Raw genomic sequence first — 26,503 nt, forward strand, 5'->3', positions numbered from 1 at the left:
CATCATAGCTTTGGGGAACCTTAAGGCTCATTTCTTTTTTTTTTTAATCTGTCATCTCAATTTGGCTTCAGATCATCTATCTGGAGGCCCTAGCTGACAACCAAAATTTAACACTCAATAACAACTGATCTCATTAATTTTCCTCATAAACAGATACTTTTCTTACTCAATTTCCTCATTACTAATAATACACCACTATTGTTTTGAAATCTCGTATCAAAACTTTAGAATGTTTTTATTCCTTTTTTGAATACATTATCAAAAATAACATTGTTGATTCTTTTCATATTGTATATCCTCATTCCAATCTGTCTCTTCCTTTCCATTTCCACCACCAACGACTACAGTTTAGATCTGTATCTTCTTATCCTATGTTTATGAATATATGGATTTCTTATAAATTATTATCATTCTCACAAAGAACAAATAAAATAAATATTTACATCTAGTTAGTCCTCTATTCAAAAAATCAGTGGGCTTTTTTGTTTGTTAGTTTGCTTCTTTGGTGACAAACAGTGATTGCTCTTGGGAGAATCATATCCATTAGCTTAGCAAAAAGTAAATAAATAAAAATAATACACACAGACACATACACACACATACATATTAGCTCAAGAATTCTTCCTAAATCAATAGGATTTCTTTAAGCCATAACTGATAAACTATACATGAAGAACAATCAATATTGCTAACATGATATTGACTGAACGTGAGTTCACATTTGTACATAGAAAGACCAGATTTGTAAGTTCACCAACTGATTCAACCAAAATATTATAAATTTACAGATGAGAACCTCAACTTTGAAAAATATTTAAACTTTAAGCAAAGTTGTATCTTATAGCCTGGCTGGAGTGGTTCAGTTGGTTGGAGCATCATTCTGTGCACCAAAAGGTTACCGTTCAATTCCCGGTCAGGACACATACTTGGCTTGCGGGTTTGATCCCTGGTCTAGGCACATATGGAAGGCAACCTATTGATGTTTCTCTCTCTCATTCTCATTTTTTCTCTCTCTCACTTCCTCTCTCTGAACATGTCCTCGGGTGAGGATTTAAAAAAAGAAGTTGTATCCTGTAAAACTTTGGGAGGTTGGCTGGCATGCATTAGTTTGCCAACGTGAGCCTTACCTGTAATCTCCTTAGCCTGTTCCACGATAAGGTGATTGAGGGCCTCTTTTTCCTGCTTCAGCAAAGTATTTTCTTCCTTCAGAGTTGATACCACCTATAAAATGAAACAAATTGAGGTGGCTTCAACAGACAGAGCAAACCAGATGCTAAGTATAAAGACCTCACAGACGTCACTCCTTACTTCCACATCCTCTGAGGCCTCATTTCTTTGCCTAGTTATGTCTAGTCATCTTTCAAATTTGGTTCAAGCATTACCTCCTCCAGAAAACCTTCCTGGAAACTACCTCCAAATAGATGTCTCATCTCTGGGCTACTACAGGACCCTGTATATGCCTCTTTATAACCCTTATAAATGATTTACTTTTATTTCCCTAACAGACTAGAAATTCCTGGGGGACAAACATGACTGCTGCTGTTGTTTCACTTTATACCTTGAGCATTTAGTGATTGCCTGGCATCTCATAAGCATTTGCTCTTAAAACAATGATAATGCTTTTTCACCTCAACAGCCTAGTACAAAGCTATGTGTACCCATGATTGAAGAAGAGAGATTGAGGAGGTTAAGAAAGATATGAAGAGCATTTTGGTTCTGGAAATTCACTGAAGATTTTCTGAAGGTCCCTGCTGTCTTAAAAAAGAGAATTTTTCCTTTCATCCCCTTTTAAGAGTTTTGCAACACTATAAACTAGTCATTTTATTCCACGTTTAAGCATTGACCTTACAACAGTGAATGTACTTAATGCCATTGAACTGTACACCCAAAAACAGTTAATGTGGTAAATTTTCTGTTATGTACATTTTAATTAAAAAAAAATTTTTTTTAAAGCATTAACTTAACTTTCTAGCTGGATAAGGATTCCCAGGAAGCAAAAATCAAAACCAAAAATAACTTTGCAAAGTCCATAATTTACTCAGTTCATCTCTGCAATAAAATGTGTACTTGTGATGAGTGAAACCTGAATTTCTTCTCTAAGCTAAGTTCAAGGAACTCTAAAGTGATAGCTAATAATAAAGAGAACTGTTAGGAGTTCAGAGATAGAGAGCCAGGGCTGTGACTGAGGACCCCTGGAGAAAGGGGAAGTAGATGACAACACTGCCACAGCAGTAAGCCCAGGTGTTCCTCCTGAGGGTCCAGCCTCTTCCTTCCATGCTGACATGGCTTTACCCTCCGCCCTCAGCAGAAAGACCGGAGTTCCCTAGGCTCTTGAGAAAAGCTGCTCTTTGTCAGGGGTGTGCTTTTATAAAATACACGTGCCTACCCCACACTCTCAGAGCTTGGCAGGTATCTTTAAAGAAAAATGCCTCTCCACAGTACGGCTAGTGTGGCTCGGCGGTTAAGCATTGACCTATGATCCAGGAGACTGAGGTTGGATTCCCAGTCAGGGCACATGCCCAGGTTGCGGGATCGATCCCCAGTGGGGGGCATGCAGGAAGCAGCCGATCAATGACTCTCATCATTGATGTTTCTATCTCTCTCTCCCTCTCCCTTCCTCTCTCTGAAATCAATAAAGACATATTTAAAACAAAAACAACAACAGCAGAACTCTCCAGCAGATTCTGATACACACTTCTGGCTAAGAACCATAGTTCTGTGTACCTTCTAGGCTCCTTGATCAGGCTGATCGGAAATGCAGCTTTCCTGATCATAAAGTGGCTGTCGCAGTGAAATGTTTTCATTCTTCCCATTACTATACTCCATCTAAAAGAATTATAGTGCCTATAGCTAGCCTGTGAAAAACAGAAGATAATAAAAAAGGAGAAATCTGTATCTGCTCATGTGTACTATTCTATCAGACCAGAAAAGTATGCACTTGACTTTGAAGTGAGAAAGAGAATTTTCTGACCAAGCTTAAATACTCTAGGTTCAGAGAAATCTGGAAAGCTTCTGTGGACTCAAAAAATGACAAAAAGAAAAAAAAAGATAGAAGAAGATCTTAAACCTCAGGAGTATTTCTTTGAATGCATATCTGAATTCTGACCGAACAAACTTGCCATGCCACATAACCTATATTAATGGCACTGCTGTTTCCATAATACAGAGGCCAGATCTGCTAGAGATATAGGAGATTACTTTATTGGGAACCTGAATACCACAGGATTGCAATTTTATTAGTACACTCTCTTACCTGAAGTACATCTAAGCTCCTTCTGAGCTTTTTACTCTATACACTGCGGTTAACGTACAGAAGTCAGCACAGAAACAGCATATTGGGACATTGGTATTCTTGCTCATAGTTACAACCAACATAGTCAATTCTGTTTTCACTTAAAAATGGTCACACCAGTGGAATCTCTGAAAGTTACTTTTTTTCCCCAGTAAGCCTTATGTTGAGGTACTTTTATTTTGTTTAAACAATGCTTCTCATTCCTGCTTGAGAACCTTAATGTTTTCTGTATTTAGTAAAGTTCTGACATAAGTTAATACAAATTTGTAGTGTAGAAACACTGATGATCAATCTAAGGATTTTTTCCCTTTTTGGTTATATCTGCATGGGAGTTCTGGGCTACAATCAGTGTGCAGACATTTTGATTTCTGTCTTGGACTTCTTAACATAGTCTTAATTCGTTTCCCTAAAACTCCCTAGTATCGGCAATTGAGAGTTCATTGTTTGATTTGCTTCTTACTCACGTTAACCCAAGAAAAAGGAATCTACACTCCATCCAGACCGATGCAATTAAAGAAAGAGAGTGTATATACAGTAGGGGCATGGCCATTAATTCTCTTCTTACAATACTGCTTTTCCTCTGTTCTCATTAAAGTCATAAGGCTCTACCAAAAGTCCTACAGCTATTGACTTATCATGTGGAAGGAATGCTTGGGAAACACTAACAATAAAATATGTATTTCAGCTTTGATTGAAACCAACATTGAGCCACAGGGCCAGGTCAAGATGACAGCGCATTTCCTTTGTGAACATTAGTTCCTTCCTACCTGCTCAGTTTCTTGTTTGTATCTATCTGCACGTTCCTCAATGGATTTTTTCTCTGATCGAGTTTGTTCCAGGTCTTTCCGGAGCTTGGCAACTTCTTCCTGTAGACTGAGGACCCGTCCAGTGGCAACCTTAGCCTCCTCCTCACTTAGCTGAAGACGTTCTAAGTCACTTCGTAGTTTCTCAGTCTCAGAGTTGTAAATTCCTTCCAGACTGGTCAATTTCTCCATGAGGCACTTGTAGTCTTTGTTCTTTAAACACATACAAACAATAAGCAAATATACATACCATCAAATGTATTCAGTGAGAAAACCAGGCTGGTTCATTATAGTCATGCTATCTCATCATGATGTTATAGTATCTAACCAAAATTCTAACCGCAACACTTGTAGTAACAGAATCACTACTCTCTCTGTGACATAAAGAGAGAAGAGACCAGACAGCATTATTTCTGTTTTACGTGATGAGCAACACAGATGTGATTTTTCTCATAGCTGCAAGGCGAGTTATGAGAGCAAATCCTTAATTTCCTGATTCTTAATCCAGAAATAGGAAAATGTACACTTGCTTTTGAAAACAAATCACTGTGCTACTAAGTCATGTGCTAGCCAGGTGATGCATACGAACAATAAAATGGCCTCAAAATCACAAATTTCTTACAAGTCTGTTTACTACCTCAAAACTCTCCTCACACTCAGAAAACCTTTCTGATGAACCCCATTTCATTGTGTAGTTTTTTGCCCTCCAGAGTATTTATGTAGTACTAATTACCTTTATATCATTTGCATGTGCTAAAATAGCACTTAGTAACTATCTATAAGAAATCAAACTTTTATCTCTGCAAACAGGCTGTAGATTCCTCAGAAGCATGGCCGTCTTCCTGATTCTTTTGCCATCTCATTGTAAACTCACCTGCGAAAGGAACATTATCCTACATGCAAACGAATGGTAATGATGAAGAACTTTGTGAAGTATAAAGTACACGATTCTCTCTTGGTCATAAAGGTAGGAGCACTAGTAAATCTGGCTGTGTTCTCAAAAATAATTTCCTGCCTTAGTCCTTGCGATGATAATCTTACCTATGAGCTCGTCACTATGTCCACACTTACTACTGTCATTATTATTTTACTTTTCTGCTAAGACTGAAAGGTAAAGTCAAGGGGAGACAACGCTGCCCACACTCCCAGTGGACTTCTTCAGGCATGCTCCCTTGCAGGGCTCCTGTTGGAAACACACCTGCTCGTCAACTTTGCGCTGCAGCTGCATGATCTTGTTCTCCATGCCGATGTGGAGTTTCTTATAGCGCTCCACGGAGCGGGCCTCGATCTTGAGCTTCTTCAGCTCGCGCTTGGCCATCATCCGCCGGAAGCAGCACTGAAGGTAGATGATGGCATGCATGCTCCTCTTGTAGCAGGTGCGAGCCAGCCAGCCCCGGACCCACTTCTGAATGATGACTGCTTTGTGCTCACGGAATATCTGCAGAGAAGGGTAAGTACGAGTAACGTCAGATCCTGGGCTAGACTCAAGGTACAACTCTATCCACCTATGGCTGTCAGCCTGAGAAGTCATGCATTACCTAAAGGGAAAGGCACAAAAGTTGAAGTAACAATGTATTATGTGGATTGTACATATCACAAATATACAGAAGCACAGTATTGTTTTAAATGTGATTTTAAAAGTAGACTTTAAAGGGTGATTTGAGAAACATAGAGTATACACACAGAAGCGCTGTCTACATAAAAGACACCAGATTACTAAGACAAACAATTCTAAAAAGAAAGGAAAAAACCCAAAAGGTTTCCTATTGGTGTATGATATCTGTCAGCAACAGGCGATCCTATATAAAATGAACAGAACTTGGCACCTTGTGAATTACATGCTATTAAAATAAAAGACTTAGCCACCACCCTTACTGCTGATACATCTCACTGTGCATTAGGTCTATGCTTGAGGACATGGGGTATGGCCACTAAGCTGGCTGTAGAGGCCAGCAGTTGGAGTACTGCAAAGTTTGTTACTAATTTATTGATTTTTTTCCAGAAACAAAAAAATGACACTGTTGGTTGCCCTATTTGAGGAATACCATTCTAGTGAGGATTTCCCATTGCTGTTTCAAATGTAATAGGAATCCACTTATGGGAGTCAAAGGTAGTAAACATAAAGCTTTAAAAGAAAAGATAAAAGATAAAGGGAAGTAAACAAATCTTAATTTTGATTTTGTTATACTTTCTAAATAAGAAGATATTCCCCTAAACGTATAAACAACTTATAACAAAAAGATTGCCTTATAAGATGAATTTCTTATCACTAAGGCCATCAAGCAGAGATTGTCTAAATAATTTCCAGGAATGATGGAGAAGTAATTCTTGAAATTAATAAAGGTTGAACTATCAAAGCTTTCTAAGGTCCTTCTAAGTCTATGATTTTATAAAACAACTCTTGTATGATAAAAATATTTAAATATATGCACTTAAGTACTTAGAGATTATTATAAATGGACACAATGTATCTCTTACGAAACTTTTTAAATGTAAAAATTTCTGAAACCATCTATTTAAATAGATAGCAGTTCAATAAAATCATTAAAAGAATAGTTCCTATTTTTAGGTTAAGGACCTGAGGAAAACAATGGGAAAAATGTGCCATTCCAGAGGATACACTTAAGAAATAAGTTGTTAGGTATTAAACCATCAAGTACAAAATAAACACAGGTGTTCAGGAGATCTTAATAGCACCTTTACCAAGTCAAGGCTGCCCCCTTTGGCTGTTTACCTAATACTAAGGCAGTCTTTGCTTCCCACTAAGTGCAGTCACTGTGCATCACGCTGCAGTGAGGTCCATCCTGAGCTCTCCCTGAACATCACGATTCTGAGGGAGCCCCTTGTCTTATCCAGATGACTAGTGACCAACTGGATAAGACTCAGTAATGGCAAACTGAAGGCTTTCAGACTTTCAGACTCAAGCAGCAAATGGGGCAAAGCTATTAATGTCAATTTTCCTATTCCATTTCTTCCTCTCCATATAACTTCAGACATTGGTTCATTTCTGTAATTTCAGTCAAATGGAAACAGTATATAATTAGATCTTCCACTCTCAATCTCATTTCCATTAGTGAATTAGAGAAATTAAACAATGCCTACTCTCCCTTAGGCTCCCAAGCCCCATGAAGGGGAAGCCTGGACTGGAAAAACAGGAAACATAGCCAGAAGGAGCACTAATGGGGTGCTACTGGCCTATACATGAGCTAGCCTCTAATCTACCACCCCCAGTGTGCCGTCACAGTTGGAGCTGAGCTACTGCTCCAACCAATAGCCTCAAAACCCCGTTCAGATGTTCCTGAGAGCAGTGAAGAAAACGGAAGTGTAAGCAGTTTGGTGTATCTAAAAGGTCACGTTTAATAAGGCTTTTCCTTCCCCTGAAAACTTATGCCTGTGGAGAAAGAACACCAGACCATAAAGCCAGCATGGGCAGAAAGACCTGAAGTAGCTATCTTCAAATTTTCTTCAAAACACAGCTATTAAATATACTCATTCAAGCCTCATTAGTTTTTCATTTTTCTTTGTTGTCTAAAATTACTTCAAAATAAGAAAGTAAAATACATACATGAATAGGGCCTAGGTCACCCTCACAGACTGCCTGCAATTAGAGACATGTCCCTCAAATCACTCTACGGATGCTCCTTCTAACAGGGGCGCCCACAGAGCTCTAAGATCCAGACGGTACTTCTGGCTTGTTAGGAATATATCACGAAGGACAGACTCAAAACCTTGCCAAAATGAAAAGAGAAAAACCTTTCAACTAGATCATATATTGTCAGAGGTGACGATTAACATTAATCTGGTGATCCAATATCTATAGTCATGTTGATTATTGCCAGATACAAAGATTACTTGTCAAAAACGTTCAGAGCATCATATTCCAGTCAATACAAGTTTAACCACATTAGTGTTATTTATCTCCTTTTCACCACAGTAAATTATTCCAAGGTTATTTCATTCTTTAAACAGTCTCCCACCCATATGTCACATATTCTACCTATTCAAAGCTCACCATAGTGAGTTAAATAAAGGCCCCCAAAGATATCAAATCCTAACCTCTGGAGTCTGTAAATGTTACCTTCTTTGGGAAAAGGGTCTTTGCAGATGTGATTAAGTTAAAAATTTTGAGATGAGGGGATTACACTGGATTATCCTGGTGGGTCCTAAATCCATCACAAATATTTTCGTAAGAGACAGACAAAAGAAGCCAAGTTAGAAACACAGAGGAGATGATGATGTGAAGATGAAGGCAGAAACTGGAGTGATGTGGCCACAAACACAAGAAACACTGGTAGCCATCAGAAGCTGAAAGAGGCAAGGGATGGATTCTCCCCTAGAGCTTCTGGAGGGGGTACAACCTGCCAACACCTTGATTTTGGCCCAGTGATACTGATTTTGGATTTCTGACCTCCAGAACTGTGAGAGAATATCTTTCTATTGTTCTAAGCCACCAAGTTGGTGGTAATTTATTATAGCAACCACAGGAAACTAATTCAGTAACTTTTCTTCACATTACATAGACAAGGGGGGAAAAAGTAGGTAAAGTTTTTTCCATTGTCTTGTTAATTAAATATATGCACTTACTTAAGATTTAAAAATATATTTCAGTTGTTGTTTGTCTCCATATGGCTTTTATGTCCATAGGAGCCCCTGTGGTTACTTTGTACGGACGTGAAATCTGATTAGCATTAATGGAATGAATAAACAAAGTTGAAAATAATGACTCACCTTGCGATACCTATTTCTGGCCAAGTAGCCTCGCAAATAAGACTGAAGAACGATAGTGGCAGCTCGTTTAATTTTGTACTTCCTGTGGGCTACATACATGCGCCAGTACTTCTGAATGATGGTTGCAGCCTTGGTTCTGCGCAGGAACTTAGCATAGCTGGCCAAAGAAAGAAGCAGTGCAGTTGTTAGTAATAGGAAAAATGCAGGGATGTATTTTGTAGAGACAAAGAACCAGTATCTTCAGCATAAGTAGTACCTCCATTGTAGTATTCTAATAATATACAATATTAAATCAACATTCGTATTTCTTATATTTATATAGCCATTTACAGTTCCCCCAAATATTTCCACATTCATTGTCTTATTTGAGCCTTCCCTACCCTGCAGATGAGGATGTCCCATATTACCTGATTTTACAATAAAGAAAGGGGAGCTCATAAAAGTTCACTCTTTCTAGGACAGTATTCCTTACCCCAGGCTATGTCCCCCTACATTGCAGAACAGCTATACACAGAATCCCATACTTGCTCATCACCAGTTTTCTTAGATCTACCCATTGCTGATGTTTAATATTTTCCAAACTCTTTCTGTTTGGGCATAAATTCTTTATCATTAATTCATTTCTACTGATATTTCTAAATTAAAATTATCCTAATATGCTATCACACTTAAGTAAAATTCTGGAAAGACCTTCACAGTTTATTGCTCCTGAAAACTTCTCAATGGAGCCATTATTAACTAGCTCATATTCATGGCTGTTTTAATTTACAGATAATTTCTTCAGGCCCATATGAAAGTATAAAAAATAAGATACTGAGGACATGAGCACGCAGTAATTTACAATTATTTTGAGGACAACTCTGAATAATTCATAAGGGTGAGTGAAATTTTATTCGATTTAACTGTCTTATGAGTTAATTTGTTATTCCTTGAATCTAAGAAGAGGTGAGGTGTTGCCTTCTCACACAGGGTGACCACTCAGAACTGTTCTGGTTTGCGCAATGAATCAGATGAGCTCTGCAATCTTAGGAGCCAGGTCGCTGGGTGACCTACCATCGGGCCTGGTAGCCTCGCACGTGTCTCTGCACAGTGATGGCTGCCTTCCGCATGCGCAGGTACTTCTTCCGCAGCAGCCACCCTCGGATTGTCTTCTGGATCCGAATGCAGGCAGCCCTCAGCTTGTCTGCCCTCAATTTCTCTAGATAGGCCACTTGACCAGCACGGAAAAAGATCTTGGTCTTACCAAACTGGTATTTGTCCTTGTCCTGTTTTTGGAAGAAATTGTATACTGAGAAGTAGAAATAGTGACCATATAAATAAAATTGTAGAAGAGAAAAAAATACATCTAAAAGCAGAATCAGTAAAGGGATGAATCTATTGGCTAAAACTTGGGCTACGTCATGATTAACTAATGGAGCCAGATTTTTGATCCAATGCAAGTTGAGCAAATAGAAGGGATTTTAAGGAAAATTGAAGTTTAAGAGTTATTTTCCAGAATTATTCTACCTGGAATCATTATCTGAGGCCAAAAACTTGGTTGTGGGTTATAGGCAGCTATTATTTGCTTGTTTGTATTTTAAATATCTCAAGGAAATGGAGATGCTGACACTCGCTCTGACTGACCCAGGCTGTAAGGATTACATCGGGCTGTATGCTCCAAGAGAAAGCTGAAGGGACAAAAACACCAGTATAAAGAATAAGGCAGGAAGGCATGCACACAAAATAAAAATGTAAAAGCAGAAAACCCTGCACATTCATATTAAAAGAGTTAAGTTTCTTGTTATATCTCTGTTCTGTCGACAGTATCTGAAAATAAACAAAACCCTAGAAATATGTTTAAATTATTTGTACAAATTTCAAAATTCCTTTTACAAAAATGTAACCATTTATATTGCTCATTTACTTTTGATAATAAGCAGAGTTGAGCAGTTAACACAGACATGCATGCAATTTCTGGTCCATTATATTCTGACCCACCTTATCTGGAAGCACACAAGTTATTAACTATTCTCATACAGAAAGAAGAGTGGAATTTATAATAGTCACTATTATAATCTAACATTGTATGAAAACAGAAAATTACTTTTTACTGTAAGCAGATATCGCCTATCTTGTACATGAAACCAGAAAATCAGAAATCTCCACATATATCTAAAACACCTAAAATTATTTCAATTTTAATCAAGAAAAGCTACATAGGAAACCTAGCTGGAGATACAAAAGGAGCTAAACAGTGGTTACCTCTCCTTCTCCCTGTCCCATCTCAGCCTCCTCCACACCAACTCTGCACTCCTCGATTTGGCCTTTGCCCTGAAAAGTTCTGAATCAGGCTTGGAACGAGCTGGGGGAGGCCAGGTGTAGGACTGTCCCTACTTTCTGCTGTGCATTCCCATCTGAACCCAGGTTAGAAAGGTGGTGGGCCAAACTCGAAAGGCTCCCGATTCTTTTACACATTATTAAGAAAGTGGTCTTAGCTCTTTAAAAAAACAAAGTTATTACAAAGAAGAGATATCACATTTAGTTAATTATGACTACCTCAGAGTGAGGTAATCCATCCAAACTAGCATCAAACAAGTGAAAATACTTTTTTAAACCTTTCATGAATCTGAAATTCTCTGTGACCTAGATTAGTGGTTTTCAAAGTATAGTCCTCAGACCAGCATCAGCGTCACCTGGTAACTTCTTATAAATACAAGTTGTTGGACCCATCCTAGACCTACTGAGTCAGAAATTCCGGGGGAGGGGGCAGCAAGCTGTGTTTTAACAACCCCCAGGTTCTAAAGTTCGAGTACTCCTCAGTGTGGAATGCAAGACTCTCCAAACACCAACCTACATTTCCTAAGCACTTCCCTACTGTTCACACACAGATTGTACACTGCAAAGAAACTACATTACTGTTTTCTGAGCAAACTGTATGCTTTCCCACTTCTTCACACCATGCTCCCTGTTAAAATATTCTCCATCCACTTTTATACAATCTTACCCATTCTTCAGGGCCTGACTCCACACATGTCTTCCATTAAATTGCTCCTCCTTCCTGTAGCAGATGTGGCTTTGCCTTGCGCTGATTTCCTGTTTCTTTCACTCAGCATTTGATAGACGTTATAGTATACTATACTTATCTTTAAAATGCATTAATTTCCAATATAGGTTATGTTACCCGAGGACAAGACTTATTTTTTCTTAATCACACAGCATCTGGCCTGGCATCTTCCATAAGTTAAGTACTAGGTAAGTTTTTAAGTCTGGATCTAGGCCTCATCATCCTGTTTCCTGATGGTGGACCACCATCCTCACCAGTCAGTCCGAGCATCCTAAACACAGTGAGCCTTGGTCTCCAAGACAGTGTGCCCTCCCCGCTCCCTGCCTGGAAAAGTCTGGAGCAGTGGTATTTATATGTTCCCAGGGCTTTCACAGATTATAATCACACGGCCTTTGGCCATAATCTGTTCAGATAAAGATAAGTGAAAATTTTTCTTACCGGGACCAGTTTCTCTAATACGTTCTTGCATGTTTGCTTTCTGTCACTCAGCACATCTTTTTGCTTCATTAGGACACGGTAGCGGCTGAAAAATTCTTGGTAAGTCCACCTACAAAAAGAAACCCACTTTAGCTTATTTAAAGAAATAGGAAGTTATCTCATTAGGATCCCTTATATTTGAAAAATGCCAGGCTCACCGTGAGGGGAAACCCGCTGCACTGATTCGGATGGTTTCCAGGACACCACACGCTCTCAGTTGCTGCACTGCCCTCTTCTCATCAAATCTATGTGTACAAATGAACATCATTAATGCACAAGAAGCCTGGCTAGAGCCACAAATTACTCTCCTCAGTCCAGAGATTCTTCTGTAAAGAGCCAAATAGATACATCAGAAAAGAAAGCATTCAAAAGTTGTAGCAGTGATCAAATGGAAAACTCCAGGTGAGAGTGGGGAGGAGACAATACGCAGTAAAACTAAAGAGCCATAAACATTATCTGTTGCCCTAGCAGGTTTGGCTCAGTGGTTAGAGCATTGGTCTGCAGACTGAAGGGTCCCGGGTTCGATTCTGGCCAAGGGCACGTATCTTGGCTGCAGGCTTGATCCCCAACGCGGGGTCAGAGTGCATGAGGGAGGCAACCAATCAATGTGTCTCTCTCACATCTATGTTTCTCCCTCTCTCTCTCCCCCCTTCCAATCTCTCTGAAAAGCAATGGAAAAAATATCCTTGGGTGAGGACTTAAAAACCCCCAAAAAACATTAACCTGTCGTTCATACCACAACTCATCCTGAGAATATTTAAAACAAACAAACAAAAAACTCCTCTGTACTTTGCCCATACTCATTACATGGCTTGGCTTGACTCGCTGTGCTCATAACTCTTTAGCTCACCATACAAATTTCTCCTGGAACAAAGACTGGCCAGCTCTGGAGATTTCTCTAACAAGAAGGACAAATTAAATATGCCCCATTCAGTTATTCTTTTCAAAAATTATTGGTGTTCTAAAAGCTATTGGTGTGTACATACTAAGCATTTATAGTGTCCACATCAATGGAAAATATTTATGTTTTGTATTAATCTTATGTTTATTTTAGTCTAGACAACTGGCACCTTAATATTAAATTGCCCCTAAGAGGAAGTGGTAAGGCCTGTCGCTCACTGAATGATCACTCCTTACTCCCCCAGTTAAGCTCTGAGCGACCTCTCCAACCCTCTGCTGTGCTATTTTCTCAAGTGTTCTGGTGGTGGTGGGAGATGGGGTGAGCTGGGCTTCCTGGAGAGTAGCCCAGGGCGGGCAGCTTCTCCTGCTTCCCACTTCCTCCGCAAAGGGTTTCCTGGCAACTGAGATGACGTAAGGGTTTTTCAGAGCTGCCCTCTAGTCTACCGCAAAACAGGTGGAGGGCAGGCTGGCAGGGGTGTAGGGAGAAGAGCACTCTCACACTGCAGAGGGGCAGCTGGAGTTACTATAACCTTGGTAGATGTGTCTAACCTCTGACCCACAAATTCCACTTCTAGAAATACATTATCCTAAAGAGGTAATCAGGCAAAAATTCAAAAATGTTTGGCAAAATATGTTTATTAGAGCATTGCTGGAATAACGTAAATGGCAAGCAATAGGAAATCATTTAAATAAATGATGGTATGTCTATACAATGAGACATTATGTAGCCATTAGAATGATGATGTGGATTTTTATTTACTAACTAGGAAGTATCCACAATTTATTAAGATAAAAGCAGATACAAAACAGCAATTATAGCATGAGCCCCTCCCTTTCATTAGTGTGTCTCTCTTGTTCTCTCTCTCTCTCTCTCACACACACACACACACACACACACACACAGAAGGAAAGGGAGAAATGTTGGCCACTTAATACCAGTTATCTCTCTGACTACAATGAATACTTTTTCACTTATTTTTATACTATTTTATATTTTCTGAAAACTGTTTTTACAATGTACATACATTAATTTTTAAAATTTTTTTTAGCTTTTTTTTCCTCTACGAGACATGAAGAATTACTCAAATATTTTTTTCTTTCTGTTGGTTTGGTAATCCTTGAGATGCAGATACTTTTAAATTCAGTAGTTGAGAAATACTTACGTGAATGGGAACTTGAAATCATTAGGCTTAATACAACGCACATAGTGAGGGGTAGTGGCATTGAGGGTCTCCATAAGCAGGTGAAGGGAATTTCGGAACTGCATGGGAAAGAGCAAAAGGGGCATCAAGGTTTTGTTGTTAAAGTCAAAGATGACATAAAACAAGTTAAAATTTTCTTCTAATGACAGTAGTGGAGACTGACCCAACCTCAGAAGGGGAACTGCTATTGAACAAGAATGCTAGAGCTTTAGGTTAAAATTTGCTTAAATTCTATCACTTACTTGCTTACTCTGCTAAATATACATTCGCTCTCTCCCACCCCTTGCCCCATGCATCTCTTGTCCCCACACATGCACAGCCTTCCCCATTAACATCCCCCTCCAGAGTTGTGCATCTGTTATAGTTGATGAACTTAAACTGACACATCATAATCTCCCAAAGTCCATCATTTACATTAGAGTTTAGTCTTCCCACTCCCCCACTCTTATTTTTGTTAATCTTCACCAGAGGATACTTTTTCCATTGTTTTTCAGAGAGAGTGGAAAGGAGGGAGGGAGGGGGAGACAGAAACATCGATGTGAGAGAGACATATCAATTGGTTGCCTCCCACACACACCCTGACTGGGGCCGGGACTGAACCTACAACCCAGGTATGTGTTCTTGACCAGAAATTGAACCTGAGACCTTTTGGTGCTCGGGCCAACACTCTAACTGCTGGGCAACACTGGCCAGGGCCCACTCCCCTTTCAATACAAGTTTTTCCTGTTTTCTGTTGTGAATTCAGAATTCTGACTAAAAATATAACCTTGCTTTAAGAATATTAAGGCCATTTAATCACATACAGTGGAAGTTTTGCTGTAAGATACTGAACAATGTAGCAGATGACTTAAAAGAGTATAGGAAATGAGTGGGAGAATGGGAGAGGGCAGGCAGGGTGGGGTTACCATTAGGGACATGGGATCGGGACTGGAGGCAGTGGGCCTGTGTCAGGCCCTGCTTCCTGTCTGCCCTGGGTACAGGGTCCCACGCACAGGAAAACAAGCTGTCTAGTGCTCAGCCTCCTGTCCAGAGCCTGGGACATTGTTCAGGCACTGAGCATGTACGTAACATTTCCCACTCCCCACCAAGCATAAGACATCAAAAAAGGAGGGGGCACTGTTCCAGCTGAAGGAGCTGATGCTCTGCACAAATCCAGAGAGGAAACAACCAGAGAACAAAACAAAGGCAACAGTGGTCTCTAAGGAAGAAGAATTAAGATGTAGAGAACATTACTTTGGGAAAGGCTTAATCAGAGTCACGGATTTAAAGCTAGGCGGAGAGGAGTAGGAGCGGATGGTATTACAAGTTCCCACAGCGCAAGCTCTAGCCTCTCCTCACCTGAGGATCCCACCTGGGAGGATGAGGAAGGAACACCTGAGGCTTCAGCTGAGTCAAAGAGGAAAGGATACCACAGCAGTGGCTTCCTGAACTCACCTGGTGCCCCACTGTTTTCTTGTGCTCTTTAGCCGTCTGGCCTGGTCGACCCTTGGTGGGCTTTGCAGGAATGCGAGTGAGGGGTGTGCGCCCCGAAGAGGTGGCTGAGGTTGGACTGATGGCCTTCTCATCATCTTGAAATAATTCTGGTAGCATCTTAAACTGAGTCAGAAAGAGCAAAAGGAAGTTATATTCTAAACTCAAACTCAAAATAAATAAACTAGAACTCAAATGTAAGTCTTTACAGAAAAAACATGAAGGTTTGCAATCCACGGTGATTCCCTTCCTTAAGCAAACTCTTTCAGAGTCACATTCCAGAAGTAATCAGTATTTGTGTTGGAAACCAAGAGTAGGAGAGGAAAGTAACATATATGCTATAAAAATATAGGTGGAAAAATGCAGTCATTCTACAACCATGTTTGGAGGAAACAAAATCAAAACTACTCCACTAAGACTTGAAATCCTAACCCATGGAATTGGCCAGTCTAAACATATTACCTAGTTTGAACTATAATTATTTTATGAGCAAAATGCTAACTGAAAGTCCTGTCTTACTACTTTAGTTCCACAAAATGTTTTACCACTGTGCTTCATGTGTCTACCCACTAATTCAAATTGTGAGCACCAGCTAAAAAATATCACTGAAAAATCTCAGCAGGAAGAATGTCATGAACTAGTTCAACAGTATTATAACATTTAAACATTATGAATCAATAATAATTTTTAGAAAATAAGTTAGGTTATAGGGGAGTGGGGGTAAAAACACCCTGTCCTTATCCTGTAAGCTTTTATATTTGTTTTCAAAGGATTTGTAAGTTGATTGCATAATTCCTGTAATCATTTTGTGTTCTACCAGGTTAGCAATATAAAAGATTATCCAAAGGTTTGGCATTTAGTAAGTGGGTGGCTGGTATAAAGCAGTATGATTGGGAGAAATTTTATGGAACAAAAGAGACTTCAAACTAATCCACAGGAATATCGTGTATATGTATATATCTTTACAACAGTGCCTCATTCCACATACATAAAATAAATCCTTCTCATTTGTGAAATTATAATTGCAAGTACCACTTATTTGTCTAATAACCTCAGAGTATCTCCAGGAGAAATAATTTCCTTAGGAGGGTTCTTTCATTAAAAAACAAAATCAAATCATTACATTTGCTATTAAGTTGTATATCAATCATAAGGATAATTTAGAAAATAATTCATGATGTTATCCATAACATACCAATAATGGTTGCTTGCTACACACAAAAATGTACTCCTTGCTTTACAGAATAAATAAAATATTTTAGCTTGGTTGGCTACAAAGAGGGAAAAAAGGGGGAAAACTAAGAGTTCCTAATAGATTTGGTCTGAAAACTCAGCACAGGGTTAAGATGCTAGGCTATTCAATGATAAGCCAAGTACTTAAGAATCTCATCTATACTATTCTATCATTCCCAAATGAATTGCTAGTTCTACATTAGCAATGCCTACTTAAACTTTGTTTTTCTCTCTTCTGTGTGAAATGGTTAATAGAGCTGGGCTGCAATATCATATTCACCAGCCGGTGCAACAATTTAACTTAATATCTACAGTATTTACCAGAAAATTGCTTCATGTTTAGAGTTCAGAATACATATGCATGTACATATGCCTGTATGTGTGTGTGGTTTCCTTCTCATAGAAATCATAAATTTAATGTTCTCCAAATTGAATTTTCTTTTAAAAAAAAAAAAAAAAAGTACATTTTACATTGTTGTATTAGAAACTGCTCTACAATTTCTTTTTTAGGCAGTTGTTCCTGTTTCCTCATGGGCCACTTTTCTCAGACTTCTTTCCTGGTTCTTCCTCAGGCCAGCCTCTAAAAGTCAGAATGCCTAAAGACTCTGCTCTTACACTTTTCTATTTTCGACCTCCTTACTGTCCCTAAGCACTCATCCAGTCCCACTGCTTTAAATGCCATCTAGTTCTAAAGACTACCCAGTTTAGATCACCTACTCTAACCTTCCCCACGACCTGCTGACTTTCATTTCCAATTCCTATATGACATGTCCACTTGGAATATCTAAATGCCATCTCAGGCAAAACATGTCCAAGCAGAACTCTTGATTCTTTCTCCCAAGGCCTGATACTTTATAAGTCTTCACCTCAATAAATGGGACCCTCATTCATCCAGTATCTCAGGCCAAAAACAGAAATCATCCTCAATTTCTCCCATCCTCTCACTCTCCATACTCAATCCATCAAGACGTGTCAACTCTACCCACAAATTATATGCCAGCTCCACCGCTACAATGTTGGTACCTCAGTCCACCATCTCTCACCTAGATTACTAATGCCCATCTCCACTCACCCTAAACACATCACCACCTAACTGCATATCACTCCTCATACGAAAACCTTCCAGACTTTCCACTGCAATAGGAGTAAAATCCACACTCTTTATCACACTTCCCTCCAGTAGGTGGTGGCCGCTGTCTACCCATCCTACACATCCCAGTCACCTACCATGCTCCAGCCACACTAGCCTTCTTTTTGGACCCCAAACACAAGCATCTTATATAGTCTATGTGCTCATCTGTTCTTTCCCCTGCCTTGACATAGTTGTCCCCTATTTTTTAGGGTACAGACTAAATATCACTTCCTCAGAGAGCCCTTCCCTGACCACCCCAGCTAATGCGGACTTTACCCCTGCCGAAGCTTAGTCACTCTCTAGCATTTACCACTTTCATATAACATTACCTAAATGTCTGAATAAGTGGTTATTACCTAACTTCAAACAAAAGCAGGAACCTTTACCTATCTCATTCACCTTGTTTACCTGGCTAAATTCCCAATTTTCTTAAATCATTTATTAAAGAATTTATCCATTCCCCACTAACTGAGGATGCCAACTTTATTTGAAGAGAGGCAGAATGAATTTGGGTCTCAACTACCCATCTGTTTTTTTCAGCCACAGCATAGCTTTACTTTTTCATGTACTTTCATTCTGTTGGTTCCAGAGACATGGAAGCATGGAACAGGCTGACAAATCTCAGAGGGAAGCGTGCAGAGGAGAGATTAACGAAAGAACTTATATGCATATATGTATAGTCCATGGACACAGACAACAGTGCAGTGAAAGCCGGAGGGGGGGTGCAGGTGCAAGGTGGAGGGGGCCAAAGGGGGGGGGAGGGGACATCTGTAATACTTTCAATAAAGATAATTTTTTTAAATAAAAATAAATTGAGATAGATATACAGATATATAAGTAGGAAGATAAGCCTGGACATTCCATCTTGTTTCTTTGATCTGTCTAGATAACAGTGTTAACGAAAACAAAATAATCCAAGTAGCAGCTTCATGAATATGTGGGAAATCATTTCAGTAACATTATTCACTAAGAGCTTTTTATGCATGAAGCACTACTCTAATGGCTTAATAAACCTATTTAACCCTCATAAGAACCCTTAGATACTATTATGATTCCATTTCATAGTTGAGAGATCTAAGGCATAAACTCAGTAGATGAACTGTACTTTCCCTCATCAGTAAGCAACATGGAAAGCAGGGTTATAACTCTTTTTTAATAAGAGGCATTTTATTAATCCTTACTGGAGGATATTTTTCCATTGCTTTTCAGCAAGAGAGTGGAAGGGAGAGAGGAAGGGGGAGAGAGAGAGAGAAACAACATCAATGTGAGGGATATACAGACTGGGGTGGAGAGAACCTGCAACCCAGGTACATGCCCTTGACTGGGAATTGAACCAAAGACCCTTCTGCCCATGGGCTACCACTCTAACCACTAAGCCAAACTGGCCAGGGCAGTTATAACTCTTTTTAATGGTATTTGGTAGAGTTGCAATTCATTTATGTGCTCCCTGATATTAGATGTGGCAACATAATTTATATTTTTTCACCATAAAGAAATCTTAAGACACTTTTTATTAAGTTTATAAGACCTTAATTCATTTTCAAGTTGAAAATTTGGCTAGAGGCTGCAAAATTAAAAAAAAAAAAAAAGCCAAAACATATACACACACAAACTCAAGCCCACACTGTATTACCACAAAAATAATTCTATTTAAAACATATAACACAAATATTAACCTTCTAAAATTAGTATATCCAAGAGAACAAACCAACACTAAATTATACTTGCTTCCTAACAGGTACAAACATGTTAAATATAAAGTTCATCCCCTCAGGTTGGGTTTCTGAGGGGATGGGTCTCTCACTGGGGAGCAGGGGAGGCCTTTAAGATTCTAAGTAAATCACACAAAGTCCCCATTCCACCAGCAACAATGCTATATAGACTAATAGTCACTTCAAATGATTCCTCAGAATGCACAGCTACTTTCTGATAATTAAGCTGATAACTAGCCAATCAGAAAAGTTACGTCAGAATAAAGACACAACTGATTTACGGGTGCCTGGGGAATGACAGCCTGTGAATATTCTATTTAAGCTAATTACTTAGGCAGAGTAGTGACACTAGAATTTCATGGTTTCCATCACTATTCATAAATCAAAATGATTTACAATCTTTAACTGAATAATATTCAGGGACTGGCGCTGTGAGAGAATTTTCTCCTATATATCAGTCGCATAAGCTCTAAAACATTTAATGCCCAGTGCCTATGAGGATAAGTGAAAAACTGATTTTCTCTAAAGACACTTAGACTCATTATTTCTTGAGAGTTAAAACTGGAATTTGGTCTTTATATGATCTTTCTATTACCAAAATAATTGAAAATAAACATTTTTATTCTAAAAACAAGAGTCAAATAATATTAGAGTTCATCTAATATTCCACTGAAGTTAAAAGGATTGTCTTAGAATAAACCAGAAAAACTGACAGTTTTAGAATAAACTAAAAACAGTGCCAGTCAGTAATCTAAAAGAATCTGATGAATATTTTTAGTTTTTTTATTGAATATTTGAATATTCATTTGGCTAAACTGAGTAACTGGCTTCCTGGTTTGCTCCCTATAGAATGAAAGTGAGCTGTGCTTCCCTTCCCATCCTTTCCCACGGAGAGTCAAAGAAAGGAGACTGGGATCAACCTAATAATCAGCCCAGTGTAGCCATCATAGTTCTCTGCCATCACAAATATTCTTTTCCCACTAGAAAGCAATGTTTCTAGAACTTATGCCTAAGAAAAATAACTTCTAAGTGCTTTAGACCACACCTGAAACTGCATTCAATGACCCAGAAATCAGTCTCCATCTGAACAGAGTGCTCAAGGCCAATTTCAAGTGCATCCCTTCAAAATAACACAGCAAAAATACTGTTTTCTCTCACAGTCTCTTGTCAAGGCACAAGAAGAGTCTAGAACTGCTGTGCAGGCAAAAAAGTCACCTAAAACTGAAAGACAGCACTGCATAATGGTTAGTAACACAGACTCGGAGCCTAGGTTTTTTTAAATTTGGCTTGAAAACTTGTTAGCAATGAAGTCCCTGTGCCTCAGGTCCCTCTTCTGTAAAACAGGCAGAGTAATGATAATGTGTCCTCATTATGAGGATTAGATGAGTGAACATTTGCAAGGCATTTAAAACAGGTCCTAAAACACAGTAAGTATTATACATTTGATTGGTTAAAAACAGTAAAGCTGATTTTGTTAGAAAAATCACTGTTATTGTTTTAAAAAGCTAATGCTTAAGTAATTAACACTTTAGTGAATGAATACATCCTGATTAAAGAAAGCCATGTCCATGGTTACCTTGCTTGATTTAAGAACTTTAATGTGTTCTTCAAAAACAGTGTCTTTATTCTTTTCCAGAAAGCCTTCACACTGGTATTCCACCTGAAAACACATGGAAAAAGCTCCTTAACTAATAAAACTTTTGAATAGATATAATCATCAACAACAAAATATTTATTAAGCTTAGGCTATATGACTGGCAATCAGCAAAGTGGTTACCACTGGTTTTGTTCTAAGACACTACAAACTGGGTAAGGAGTATGTTAACCCTAGAATAAAACTCACCAAACACTGTTTTTCCCAGAGAACAGCGGTAGTGCTAAGCAACTGCTCTAAAAGACCCTCTCAAGTCATGGGTAAACAGACTCATCTGAAGTTAATTCTCTTCACCCATGCTGGCAGCTCCTCCAAAGCTGACCCAATGTATCTCCTTCTAACCTAGTTCACCATGCAGCAGAGGTAAATCTCCTCTTGGGAGGGAAGGTCAGAAGGAACAAATGGCTCACTGACAGAAGAAAGTAGAAGAGCTGCCGATGGATGGAAGTGGAGGGCTGGTAAATACTCTGATTTGGTAAGTGGAAATACTTGAGAATGGACTATTCCTGCTTCCAAAACCCCAGCGACTTAAGCCCTACCATACAAGGGGCTCCCAGCCTGTACCACAAAGCCCTTAGGTGGCCCTAAAGTCATTCCAAGGTTTCCAGTCAGAATTAAGCAGGACTCAAAAGGCCCCCAAATCCTGATGGAGACCCTGAGAAGCTTACTCCACAGCCTATCCTACAACTTCCTTGGAACATAAATTAGTCCTACAGCTCTTGATTTTTCTCAGTAGACTAACTATAGAATTTGTGGGGCAGCAAGTCTGCCTGCCTTGCTACTAGGGACCCAGTGAATCAACAACAGAGAGTGACACAAGTCCACAGTTTCTATTCTGAAACCCTTGGGGTCAGCTATGCTTTAGAGCTCAGAATTTTTCAGCAAAGTCCGAGGGAGCAAACTCTGATCAAATACATTATTTCTCCACTGAAATATGTAAATATCCAGCCTAACTGGGATAAGTAAAGACTATAAAAAACCTCATGTTAGTTCAGGTCAGAGATTAGGTTTAGCCACTAGATAAATTATGAAAAGACTTTTGGTTTTCAGAGTTTCTTGAATTTCAAAATTATAGACAAAGGATTGTACACCCATATTTATTTCATAATTCCACTTAACTTAAAGGAAAAGAAAAACAACAAGCCAACAATCAAGATTACTTTTCCTATAAGGCCCTAAAGAATGCAAACTTCAGCCAAGAAAAAAATGATGCCTCTTGACTACTGATTTTTCCCCTCTTTGAACTTAAGTATTCAAAAAGAGAACAAATAGAGCTTCCTTACTTTGTCAGCAAAATGTTGGATGATGAAAGCTTTGTTTGACATACGGGGCTTTTCAAAGAGGGCACATTTGTTCAAATGTGTGTTGTACAATTTCTGGGCCCAAGTGTCATCTGTACCTTTAGGCATCTACATTTAATGTAAAAAAAGAAAAAAAAACCAAGGTGAATATTGTTATGAGACATTTATGATGCATTATCTAAGAGACCATTTTTCATATTCAATTTAGGAACTCATTTCTTCCACATTTCTCTCTTACAGGCCAAGAACCAATTATTAACAGAGAACAATGACTGAGACCTTCCCATGGCAACTCAATCTGCCTATAGCAGGAGTCATCAAATAAATATTCAACTTTCTTTTAAAACAATAAAAGCCTCACAAATGAAAGATGAAATATCATGACTATCATGTATTTTCTAAAAACTTATTAAGGTAACATAGTGAATATCTATGTAACTCAGAAAGGTATAAAAGGGAGAGTAGTCTCCTCTCACCACTCCAGTCAACTTCTTTATCTTTCTGTCTCTAAAGGCATATAAACAAATAGGATATCTATAAACTCATTGCATTTTTCTTCTTAATAATAGCATTCTTGTATTTATGGTCACTGTGTTGTTACTGATTTTTATAACAATGACTTCTTTTACATATATACCCTGGATATGTTTGCAAGTATATTCAGAGGGTAAACTATATGTATTTACACATATATATGTATATATATGTATTTATAAAATATGTATGTATTTACAAATTTGATGAATATTGTCAAATTCCTCTAAAATATGTTGTACTAATTCATGTCCTTCATCAAGAATATATATGCAATAATATTCATTTGGTAGTATAAAATGAAAGGCATTATTAAATTTAAACTCCTGACAGGCAAAAAACAATAACTTGTTTTTGTTTTGACTTGCATTTTAGTTAACTTTGAGTAAGGCTGAGGATCTTATATGCATTCTGAATGTTGCAGAAAATCTGATGCTTAGGAGGATCAATCTATGTTTCAGTTGTAGCTTATGGCATATAAACTAAATAAATTAAAAGAAAGAATAGGTTATTTGTCTCAGATCACTCAATTAGCAGTAAAGTTGGGATCTCATATTTTTCTAACATGCTGCATCTTCAAATTTAAAGCTAAAATTCCCTCCCTACCACACTTATCAGTAATAAAGAACTAGTCAAATTTTAAATTATGGATATTTAGAACAATTATTCAAAATATCTTTTGTAATTTCTTGCATTTCATTAACTATAGCATACAACTGAACAAAGTACCAAATGTAAGCATACTGATTAAGAGAAGTGTCTAAAATTAGTAGTAGCTGTATCAAATGTCAATTTTTCATGTAACTTAGAATTAGCTGAAAAGAGAAGGGAAATTCTCCTAGTTTCACTTGTATTTAAAGGCCTTTGGGTCTAGTGGCCCTTCAAAATGCAAGTTAGAATGACTCCCATAATGGCACCTCATAGTAGACTATGAATCTCTGCTTTAACCCACTTACCTTCTGACCTTGCTAAATCTGGATACACTAAGTACATCAGGGAATCATACTCACTTTGCATTCCTCATCCAGCAAATCTAGAATGCCCAGTTTAGATTCTATAAGATTAATGCAAGGCTGATTATCATAAAAATCTATGAGAGTCCATGGAATTTGTTCCTTCATATATTCCTCTTGTTCTAATTTGAAGACATGCTGAAATCAAAAAGAAAAAAAGTGGCATTACTGCATCATTATCAGAAATGATGTTAGTCAAGAAACAACGTTATGTAAAACACCCTAAGATACCAACATAATTTGAGATCATCCATGGCTTTTCCAGCAACAACAATCTCGTGGGAGAAATATGATTTACACAAAGAGAACAGGAAAATAAAGCAAACAGAAACCACAAACAGTAAACAACTACACAGGGTTCTTGATGAACAAGTAAATCTAGGTATGCAAATATTTTAAGTAGCTGATAAATGTAGCAGTTTTCAATTTTGGATATGTATTTATCCAAACTATATACATTTTGGCCTCTTAAGTTATTGCATAGTGCTGTTAAAATACAGGCACAGAAATGCCTTCGCTGGCCTTGAACAGCTCTGCAAGTGGATACCCTCCAGACTACTGAACCATGCTGGGTGATGCTTATAGCATAACAAAGTAATTCTGTTAAGGGACTGGGGTTGAAGTTCAGGTTTCTCTGAGTTAGGTAACAGTTGGTCTTTTGTGTCTGCCTTGATTATTCTGCAGAGTCAGGAAATCCACCATTCACTTTTCTGGATTCTACATCTAACTCTGCAAGCAGCTGGCTTCACTATCAATTCATGCTATTTCTGCTTCAGCCACCACCCTCACCACAGCTTCTAATCTTCAGTCATTCACTTAAGTAAAAATATGTACTGACTGTCTACCATGTGCCAGTCACCAAACACCATTAACAAACAGATGTGGGCTCTACCTTCTTGAAGTTTGGAGACTAGTGGGAGAAGCAGACAGAAATCAAATAATCACAGGGAATATAATTACAAACTGTAATCTTACAGAGGAAAATAACATGACTATGAGCAAGTGTCCTCGTCTAATTTGAACACAGTGGTGAGCGAAGGCTTCCCTGAGGAAAGGCTGTGTGATCTGAGCTCTGTAGATGAAGGGGAGTTAAGTGAGTCCAGGTGGGAAGGGCAATCCCACCTCTGCTTCAGGCCACCCAGCCAATGCAGGCCACCCACAACTTCTAGTCTCTGCAGATGCTAATGATCTCCATTTATAGATCTGAGGGGTTTCTGCTTTCTTCTTTCTTGTCTTCCTTGGCTTGGGCACACATCTTTCTACTTTTCTGTTAAGATTAGCCCTCTGTGGCTATGACCAGATGACACATATTAGGACCAAAACCCCATAAAAACTTAAGTGCCACCAAGATTTCTGATCCATACTCTCTTATAATGCCATTCTTGGGTCATCTGCAGCATTTGTAATCTAACCAGCTGCAATAAGCTTTAGTCAAAAAAACCTGGTCATCTGTATGAATATTTATGTCATGCTAATTAGAAAGCAAATTTCTTCTATTCTTTTGATTAATGAGAAGGCAAATGAGTACCATGTGTTGGCAGGATGCCCTGATTGATGGTACCAATATTTTCTAAAACAATGAGCCCTCCTTTTAATTCATTAATTTATATGCAGTCTCCACACTGACAACAGAAACATGGCTCTGGGCTTTAAAACAGGGCTTTTTTCTCATGCACATCTCTATGTCTAAGTTTGGAAAGTGAATGGGACTCAACAATTTTGGATGCTCAACTGTCAAAAAGACAATGTGGCATGATGCTCAAGATGGCAAGAGATCCTGGTCAACACGGCAATGCCTCCGCGCACTAGGCATGCCAGTCCATGTCTTTCATGCCCACTGCCCTGCCCGCAGCCCCTGCTGAGGGAGCAGCCCTAAGCAACCAAGTTCCTTACTGTGAGACCCCGTGTTCCTAGTCACAGCTGACTAGGCCAAGTGTGGGTATTTGAGGGCACTCTAATTGCCAGAAACCTCTGATGAAAAATGAACGGGGTAATCAGTAGAAGCTGCA

General features: G+C 38.6%; 1 protein-coding gene across 3 annotated transcripts in view; it reads right to left on the minus strand.

Annotated features, from left to right (window-relative positions):
- The window catches only part of MYO5A (myosin VA), a 168,396-nt gene that overhangs the window by 47,211 nt on the left and 94,682 nt on the right, over nt 1-26,503 (minus strand). For all 3 annotated transcript variants that reach the window (XM_081151001.1, XM_081151003.1, XM_081151002.1), the window contains exons 12-23: nt 24,492-24,632; nt 22,930-23,055; nt 21,569-21,652; nt 15,880-16,041; nt 14,407-14,504; nt 12,502-12,588; nt 12,305-12,413; nt 9,877-10,088; nt 8,824-8,980; nt 5,294-5,533; nt 4,060-4,308; nt 1,128-1,221 (exon numbers count right to left, since the gene is read on the minus strand). In XM_081151001.1, coding sequence (XP_081007127.1) covers nt 1,128-1,221; nt 4,060-4,308; nt 5,294-5,533; nt 8,824-8,980; nt 9,877-10,088; nt 12,305-12,413; nt 12,502-12,588; nt 14,407-14,504; nt 15,880-16,041; nt 21,569-21,652; nt 22,930-23,055; nt 24,492-24,632 — 1,759 coding nt within the window. The remainder of the gene's footprint in view (nt 1-1,127; nt 1,222-4,059; nt 4,309-5,293; nt 5,534-8,823; nt 8,981-9,876; nt 10,089-12,304; nt 12,414-12,501; nt 12,589-14,406; nt 14,505-15,879; nt 16,042-21,568; nt 21,653-22,929; nt 23,056-24,491; nt 24,633-26,503) is intronic.

This window comes from Miniopterus schreibersii (assembly GCF_964146895.1).
Source record: "Miniopterus schreibersii genome assembly, chromosome: 1".
Taxonomy (NCBI): domain Eukaryota; kingdom Metazoa; phylum Chordata; class Mammalia; order Chiroptera; family Miniopteridae; genus Miniopterus; species Miniopterus schreibersii.